An 8,843-nucleotide genomic window follows, 5' to 3' on the forward strand; every position below is an offset into this window, starting at 1 on the left:
AGGAGGAGGGTTTGACGTGTATTTTTAGTTGCTTAGCACAGCCCTGAAATATTTCAGCAGCCACTCCCTCCGCGTCGCTGGTGTGTAACTATTCCTGTGCTGCCTCCTCGGCGAAGCTCAGAAGTTCTGAGTCACCGTGGGGCGGTCAGAGAGACACAAACCAGTGACTGCCGGGGCTGCCACCAGCTCTGCTGCCACCAAAATATCCCGGGAAGGGTTTCCAGGGTGGCCTTTGCTGGGTCTTTCCATGCCGGACACGTTGGCCGTGCCAGGCTCTGCACCCACCCACGCCAGCAGCCAGGCTCAGACCTTTTTTCCTCCACTCTGGTTGTTGCTTTAATCTCCTTCCTCCCTGTTTTGATTTTTAAATTTTTTTTGTCTATTTTTTTTTTGTTGTTTTAGCCTCCCAGTGCTGCCACGGGGCAGTGACAGCCCCAGCCAGCCTTTTTTGGGGCAGAAAAACCCAAAGTGACAGCTGAGTGCCCTTCCACAGAGCCATCTGCCACCCAGCTGACCTTTTGTGGGGGGGTGGGAATGACAAAAATATTCCTGCAGAGGTGGAAAAAGGGGGAAACAGGCAGGGAATGCTGCTAAAGCCCGTGGTGTAATTAAACAAATGCAGAACTTAATGAGCTCCATCACCTGATCCCACAGCCTGGGCCAGGAGATAAGGAAAACTCAGAGGACTCTACCCTGAGCTGGAGCCAAAGGTCCCATTGTTGCAGTCAGGATTTCTCCTGCCAGAAAAAAAGAAAAAAAAAAAAAAACAACCTGACATCCCAGCAGGGCTGGAGCCGTTTCCCTTTCCAGCAGGGAAGCCACAGCACACGGAGTCTCTGTGGCTGGAGGGATCTGAAGGGAGGGAGCAGGTTGGGAAGGGAAAGTCTGACACAGCCCGGGCTTTGTTAAAATGCCACACAAGTTTTCCAGGAGGGAGGACACATCACCCCATCCCCTGGAATTGGCTCCCTGGGAGAAGTCTGGGATGAGCACAGAGTGCTGGTCACGGCCTCGACAAGGAACACTCCATGGAGAACACGTGGCTGGTGTTGGAAACGGAATGTTTAGGGATTTATCCCCGACTCCAGGGCTCAGGGAAGGGTTCTGGGTCGGGCAGGGCCCAGCAGCATCACAGACACACAGAGGGAGGAAACTGGAAGAGGCTGGAGATTTATTCTCACTCACCACTGCGCCCAGTTCCATAAACATTAAAAAAATAAGTCTATAAAAGCATGCTCTTCACTCCTTTTCAGTACAGTGGCGAAGGCAGTGGATCCAATATGAGAACCAGTTGTACAAACCCAAAACCTGCTCAAAATAAGTCACAATAACAGTTTCCCACCCCCCAAAATTCAGCTGCTTCATCCATTCAGGGGGTTGAGGCACACCCAGAGCTGGTTTTTTTTTTTTTTGTTTTTTCCCCCTGTGCCCTCGTGCAGATGCTAAACTGGGAGCAGCCAGGATATTCTGAGGGTGCATTCTGCTAATGGGATGGAAGACTGAAGCAACCTGACCTGGGAATTCCCAGGAGTTTTCTGAAACTACAGGAGGGACACATTCACACGTTGGTTGTGTCCCCAAGGGAAGATAATTGGTGGCTGGGGAAGGAAGTGGCAGGTAGAGCCAGTGAGGTCAATCACCAGGTGCTGGAAGAAATTGGGTTGAGAAATATTGTCAGAGTTCAGGACTCGGTGTCACAGCAGAAGGGAGAGAGTTTTCAAAGCAGGGGGGGGAAATAAATCCATGTAAATCAACTCAAGTTGATCAAGTTTTTAAAAAAGAAAAAAAAATGTAAATCCCCCATGAGGAAGAAGGGGTACACCAGCCTCATGCAACAACAACAACAACAACAAAAAAAAAAACAAAACAAAACCACCAAAAAAAACCCCAAAACCACAGAAAAAAATCCTGTTCCTTTGAAGGAAACTTCTAATCTGAAGTCAAATTAGCAATTAATTAATTGGGAAACACTCATTTGTCACAAAGCTCTCTTGGGTACAAGCCTTGAAGGTCAATGTTCATCCCTCCTTTCAGCCATTGGAGAATCAGAACTCACTAGCCAGGAGAAAAGCAATAGCTTAACAGTTTCTTGGATTTAAAAAAAACCCCAAACCTTTAGGACTATTCATGTACAGACACAACATCCTTAGGTTCAGTGTTTTTAAACCAAAACACATCTGTTACAACAAAACAAGTTTCCCGAGTTTCAAGTATTAAAAAAAAAAAAAAAAAAAAAATCCAAGCAATCCAGGAAGTGTTTGCCTTCATACTGGTACCTCTGAACAGAAAAATATTTTAAATTAAATCTAGCAAGCCTGAAAAAAATCACTCTCAGGAGAAGGCAGAACCTCGGTCCTTAACCATGAACGAATTTTTAAAAAATTTTTCCAATGATTTACTGAGTAGAAGGAGAGAAAACTCCACCATATTAAAGCGTGAGGGGCTTCCAAAGGAACATGATTTGGGTTCTGATTCTGATGGAAGAACGGGAAAGGGAAACGTTTTTTGGACATGTGGCAACCCTGAGGTGACAAAACCCAAACTGTCCCTGCCTGGGTGCAGACATCTCACTGCTTGGCTGATTGCCTGCCTGGCTTTTTTTCCTGCTGGCCTCTTCCACTGCCTGGAATTCCTCTGCCACGGCCACCAAACACACCTGTGGAGCAGAAAGGAAGAGGTAACAGCATCCCTGTAAGCCAGCAATGACTCAGAGCTTCAGTTATCCCTGTTTTTATCCAAAAAACTTGCTTATTTTTGAGTCGTAGAAGCAGAAATGTGACTTTTTAACTTCTCCTTTTCTAGCCCCAGACCTTTATTTAGGAGGTGCATAAACTCATCCCCCTTTCAGCAGCAAGTCTAGCAGTATCTCCCTAGTGTGTAAATCTCATGATTTCTGTTCATTTTGTGGTAAACTGAAATTTCTTTAAAAAAAACCAAAACAAAACAAAACAAAAAAAAAAACAAAAAAAAAAAAAAAACCCAAAAACAGAACCAGGGAAGCAACAAATTCAAAATCCAGGTTGTAACGTGTCCCCTGAGAGCTGTGAGGGCACCCCAAAAACTGGACAGAGCAATTCTTGGCTCTCAGAGGGCACTGGGCACAGGACAGCAGGGATTTGGGAAGCTACAGTGAGGTGAGCATCCTCAGACCCAAAACAACAGGAGCTGCTGAGCCCAGCCCTCAGATTTATCCCCAAAATTCCACCCTAGGGAAAAGTGGATCCACCCTGCTACACAAAAGGTAGAACCCAAAGGAGACCCAAGCCAAGCACCAGGCACAAGAGCTTCTCTAAAAGGAGGAGACGTGCCCAAACCAGAGGCAAAATATAAATTATTCCCAACCCTGCAGTGCTTGGGATGCTCCTCCTGGAGCAAAGGCTGGGGACTTCTGAGTTTGGCAAGCAAGAAATCAAAGGAGGAGGATTACCAGTGTCAGAAACAATAATCCTTTCAACTGTGAGCACAATTACAGCTTCCCTCCTGCCCGTTGGCCTCCCAAAAAAAATTGTCCTGCATTTCTTTTTTCCCCTTTCCCTCCTCCCTTCATGTCTTGGTAATGAGAGCCAAACCTTTGAGCTAATTAGCAAATGCCGAAGCTTCCCATGAAAATATTCCATCAGCAACTTGAGGCTGCACATGGAAACAGCAGCAGCTCCACCTCGGAGCTCAGCCCTGCTCCCCACAAGGTGGGCATTGCCACAGCAGGGAAAAAACAGTGTGGCTTTGGTGTTTATCCCAAAAAAAAAGAAAAAAAAAATAAAAAAAAACTGCCAAGTGCTCTGGACACTGCAAAGGCAAGCAGGGGAACAAAAATAAAGGGAGCCTTCAGATTTGGAAAAGTAATTTCTGCCTGCTGGGAGCTTCCAGGAGCCTCTGGAAGGGATTTGGGGAGAAGATGCTGCTGGGAATTGCCCTGATGGCCCCAGGTTCATCCCACCTGTCCTGCCAGGATTTCTGGCACAAAGCTCCTTAAGGCAGCTCTCCCGAGAGGCTTCACACATCCCTGTCCCCGTCCCCAGGGCTCCTTCCAAAATTTAACTCAGGATTTTTAAGCTCTGACTGCAGGTAAATCCTGGGCTTAGAGCAGCCCCAGGGTTGTGGGGTGACCACAAACCCCAAAGATGTGGCATCAGGGCTGAGCAGGAGAGCAGAGAAACACCTCCCAGGCTTCCAGCAGGATAATCTGGGGAAAAAGGAGCAGCATATCCCCCAGCTGAAGTGCCCTGGGATCACCCAACCCCATGAAATGGGAAGGGTTGTTTTGGTGACCTATTTCTTCTGAAGTGGCAACCTCCCCTTTATCAGAAACATGAATTATTCGTGTTTCAGGAAGAACACAAACCCTCACATAGTTCTGTATTAAAAAAAAACCCACAAAAAATTAACAAATCAGGAAATCCAAAGCCCCATTTTAATGGGGGAGAAGATGATTTATTTTTTTTTTCCCCTCACCGCCATGGGCAGAGCCTGATCTATTTTCACTATTTTCACCCAGAACTGCCTTTTGTTTTCCCCCTGGCCTTGCTAAGCTACAGTTCTGCAGGGCCATACTCCCAAACGAGCCAGGAGGAGCTGAAACAGTCAAGTTCTGACTCTGTTAAGCTCCTGCCCAACCCCAGGAACGAGGGAGGCCCATCCCTGGCACGAATCCTCCCTGTTCCTTGGCAGGGGTTGCTTTATGCACTCGCTCAACTGGATCCTTGGTTTAAAACAGAGCAGCAGGAGCTGTTCTTTGTACAAGAGGGGAGATTTTAAAGGCAGGGATTCCACTCCTCCTCACTCTCCAAGCTGGGGGGGAAAAAAAACAGGATTTTTTTTTTTTTTTTTTTTGTTTACCTCGTCCAGCTCCTCCAACCCCACGGCCCTTCTGCTGTTTCTGCTGCTGCATCCCACCACGGCCTCTGCCCTTGGACACCACCTCCTCCTTCACCATGTCAATGATTTCGTCGGGGATCCGCAGGTATTTGATGGTGCTGCCACGGATGTAGCACTCTGGCATCCTCCAGAACTTGTCCCCATCCTGTTGGGGAGCAACACGAGCAAAACTTGGGTGTTTTTGGGTCACTTTTAGGGCCTTTGAGGAGAGGGAGAGAGCTTCAGCAGTTTTTGCTGGGAGAATTATCTGTAATCAGCTGTGAAAAAGGGCGGGGATTAACTCCCCAAAACACAGAGCCCCACAAACAACTGTGATTTCAATTTGTTCCACAGCTCCCTCAAACAGTGGCAGAAAATGTCAGAAGAAGAGGGTGAGGAAACAAAGCCCTTCTTCCGTTCTCGCACGAGAAGGGAATTGAAAGTGGGACAAGAGACACGAGTTAAAACGGTGGTGAACACACAATTCTGGTAAGAAAAACGCAGCTGTGGCTGGGATTCTTCTCCAGCTGGGAGTCACCCCACTCCTTCACTCCTCTGGGGTGTGGAGGGAGCAGCGAGGCTGCTCTCGAGCCAGCTGGCTGCAGGATGTGAGCCTCCAGAGCAGCTGAGGGAAATTAGGAACTCACATATTATGTATTTATTAAAAAATAAAAAAAAATTAAAAAAAATTCAGGTGCCCAGTTTCGGAGCAGCCACCTCCCTGTGTTGCTTTCAGGCAGTTTCAGGGTTTTCCTGGGATACCACGGGCTTCCCTACGACTCAGCCCAGCAGGGTTTCAGTGAGTGGTTGTGGGAATAAGAACTCGGAGCTGAACAACAACTCCTTGGCCATGATGTAACTGGGAGGAGGGACTGGGACCCGCCTGGCCCCAGCTCCGGCAGGGCCTGGCTGCAGCTGGGATGGCTCCAGACCAGAGATCCTCATGTGGACGAGACGCCTGCTGTGTCCCAGGAGAGGAGGTGAAACCAGCACACCCCGTTCCTGCTCTCCCGGGATGCAGCAGCCGCTTCCCCCCCCCCCCCCCCCACACACACACCCCGGGAATTATTTGGGGCAGCTCTGCCTGCACGGGCAAGTCCAAGATGAAGCAGAGAAGCAACAATTCCCTTGCAAGAGACACCCGGCAAACCCCACCCTGCCTTGGATGTGCCTGGCTGCTCCTTGGCTCGGGATGCAGGAAGGGATGGAGCTCCAGACTCTCGTTGCTTCCTCGTTCCTCCTTCCCCGAGTAAACAAGCGGCTCCCGGCTCGTTGTCCCGTGCCATCTAGTGGCCACCAGTGCCACCAGTCCAACCCAGCAGACTCCACCTACACCCGGGATTTGGGGGTGTTTGAAGGCAGCTGAGGATGCTCTCCCGTGTGTCAGGCCATTGAATCGTGGAATCACGGAATGGTTTGGGTTGGAAAGGACTAAAGGATGGTTCAATTCCACACCTTCCAGTGTATCTCAGGTTTCTCCAAGCCCTGTCTAACCTGGCCTCGGAGACTGCCAAGGATGGCGCAGCCACAGCTTCTCTGGGAATCTCATCCCAAACCTCACCACCTTCACAGGGAGGAATTCCTTCCCCAAATGCCATCTAACCCTGCTCTCTCTGTCAGGGCATTCCCTGTGTCCTGACACTCCATGCCTTGTCCAAAGTTTCTCTCCGTGTTTTTGCCTTCAGGCACTGGAAGGCCATAATTAGGCGACCCCAAAGCTTCTCTTCTCCAGGCTGAATAATCCCAATCCTCCCAGCCTTTTCCCACAGGAGAGTTGCTCCATCCCTCTGATTATCTTGGACTCATTCCAACATCTCCATATCCTTCTGAGTGATCCCTCCAGATCATCCAGAGGGAATAAAACCTGAGCTGCTGCTCTTCCCAGGCAGAGCACTGAGCCTTTGGAAGCAAAGTTCAAAGGAGAAGGGAATCATCCCCTGTGTCCTGGGCACAGGTAAGGCTTTGTTGTCACCATGTCTGAGTCCCCCTCCCTTCCTTTGTCCCAACGTGATCCAGCCACCAATTCCAAAATTCCACCCCAAAATTCCCTCCCATGCCTCACTCAGGGTGTTTCCTCTGTCACACTGATATGCCCCAGCAGCACCACTTCAAAAAACGGGAACTGTGGGGTTTGCAGGGAGATTTTTGGAAGAACAAGGATGTCTGCCAGCCTCTCCCGTGGAGCTCTGACATTCCAGAGCTGGGAAAGCACAACAACAGCTGGATTTCCATCCGTACTTCCCACAGGGATGAGACCAGACATTTCTGATGGAGGTCAAAGCCCAAAACACAGATACCAATCTCCTTGAGCAACTTGGGCCAAGGGCAAAGGTCCCAGACAGCTTCAGCGGGTGAACTCAGTTGGATGAAGAGAGACAGGCAGGGAATAAAAGAGATTTTGGTGTCTGAGGATGCCTGGGACAGGTAAAGGCTCCGGTTTTTGGGAAACCTAAATCAGCATCACAGCACATGGGGCCCAGGGGAATGAGGGACCCCAGCCCCTCATCCTGTGAAGTGCAGAAATTCACCTGCACACATACACAAGGCTGCTCCTTCATTATGGATGTTATCAATAATTATACGGACATTACTAATAATTATATTAAATCCGCATTTCAGGCAGAGGTCACACTTCTGTACGAGTGACATGAGCTGCTGCAGCAGGGACAGAGCTAGGGAAGCTTTGGGGACAGTATTTGGGGTGACAGTGGGTGTGTGACCCCTGTCTGGTCCTGGGTGTTCCCTGTGGACACAATGTGTGGTGGCCACTGCCCGGTGCCGGGGGCTCACCAGGTGGGTGAGTGACCCCTGCCCGGTGCCCGTTATTCCACGTGGACACTGCCACGGGTGACCCCTGTCCGGTGCCCGTTATTCCACGTGGACACTGCCACGGGTGACCCCTGTCCGGTGCCCGTTATTCCACGTGGACACTGCCACGGGTGACCCCTGCCCGGTGCTCCGGCCTTACCCGTGATGTACAGATGACCTCCCGCAGGTTGATGTTCATCCAGTTGTCGCAGCTCACCAGGTGGCCGTTGTACGTCTCCCCGTTCTTCAGCTCCACCAGCTGCGAGAGAACAGCAGTCACGGAGCGCCGGTACCGGGATGTGCCCGGTACCACCCGCAGGGCACCGGTGTGGGGAACGGGGCTGGGCCGCGCGGTCGGTACTCACCATGGGGTGGTTCTGCGCCGTCTTCAGCAAAGACAGGGGCAGCTGCGAGGGGAAGAGAGGAAAAAGGCCTCAGGCACCCACCGACAACGGAACACCGGCCGAGGCACCGGCCCGAGCACCGAGCGAAGTACCGGGCACGCCATCCCTGGCGGGGGGGAAGAGACGAGCCAGGCCCTCCGCTCCAGCCTCCTCCCGTTTCCCAGTTCCCCGTTCCCCGGCCCCGGTGCCGCCGCTCACCATCGTGCCAGACCCCGGAGCCGCCGCCGCGCCGGGCGCTGCCGCTCAAACCGCCCCCGGCTCCACGCGGGTCCAATCAGAGCGCAACGCGGTCCCACCGCAGCCAATCAGAGCGCGGCGCGATCCCGCCGCAGCCAATCAGAGCGCGGATCACGGCCCGGCCGCGCCGCGCCGCCCGGTCCGCGCCTTTTGCGGTGGCACCGCCCGGGACGAGACGCGCCGGGACGAGACGGGACGCGCTCCGGACCTCTCGGTACCGCGACCTCGCTTCGTGCTCCCCCACAGCCGGGCAGGGAACCTCCGGGAGGCTCAAGGTGAGCGTATTATTTAACCAACCCCCCCGCCCAGTCCCGCGCTGAGGCGGGCGAGCGGAGGCCTCTCAGGCTGCGCGGCGCACGGAGGCTCCCGGTGGTCGGTAACGGGTGAAGGGCTCCAGGCCGTCCCGCAGCGGGACTTCCGCCGCGGCGGCGGAAGCGGCGGGTCCGGGCGGCGCGGGGCGGGGCGGGCGGCGCGGGGCGGGGCCGCGCTCAGTGCGGGGCGGCGGCGGCGGGACGGGACGGGACGGGACGGACGGGACGG

The 8,843-nt window shown here is 52.4% G+C and overlaps 1 protein-coding gene across 2 annotated transcripts; it reads right to left on the minus strand.

Annotated features, from left to right (window-relative positions):
• Nucleotides 1-1,046: 1,046 nt before the first annotated feature.
• LSM4 (LSM4 homolog, U6 small nuclear RNA and mRNA degradation associated) lies at nucleotides 1,047-8,683 on the minus strand. 2 transcript variants are annotated; one of them, XM_062509942.1, is made up of 5 exons: nucleotides 8,265-8,683; nucleotides 8,028-8,069; nucleotides 7,823-7,921; nucleotides 4,837-5,020; nucleotides 1,047-2,656 (listed from the first exon to the last, which is right to left on the minus strand). In XM_062509942.1, exons 1-5 carry the CDS (start codon nucleotides 8,265-8,267, stop codon nucleotides 2,568-2,570), a joined length of 417 nt encoding a protein of 138 aa, XP_062365926.1. In that variant the 5' UTR covers nucleotides 8,268-8,683; the 3' UTR covers nucleotides 1,047-2,567. The 2 variants fall into 2 exon arrangements, with proteins under 2 accessions (XP_062365926.1, XP_062365925.1); XM_062509941.1 differs by lacking the exon at nucleotides 1,047-2,656 and having other exon boundaries at nucleotides 4,694-5,020.
• Nucleotides 8,684-8,843: the final 160 nt, after the last annotated feature.

Source organism: Cinclus cinclus, chromosome 28 (genome assembly GCF_963662255.1).
Source record: "Cinclus cinclus chromosome 28, bCinCin1.1, whole genome shotgun sequence".
Lineage (NCBI taxonomy): Eukaryota > Metazoa > Chordata > Aves > Passeriformes > Cinclidae > Cinclus > Cinclus cinclus.

Bases quoted from the DNA above. Each gene is read 5' to 3' on its own strand.
- LSM4 (XM_062509941.1), bottom strand. The intron at 7,922-8,027 runs GTGAGTACCGAC...GTTCTCTCGCAG, and splicing joins CGGCGCAGAACCACCCCATG to CTGGTGGAGCTGAAGAACGG. The intron at 5,021-7,822 runs GTAAGGCCGGAG...GCTCCCCAACAG, and splicing joins AGGTCATCTGTACATCACGG to GATGGGGACAAGTTCTGGAG.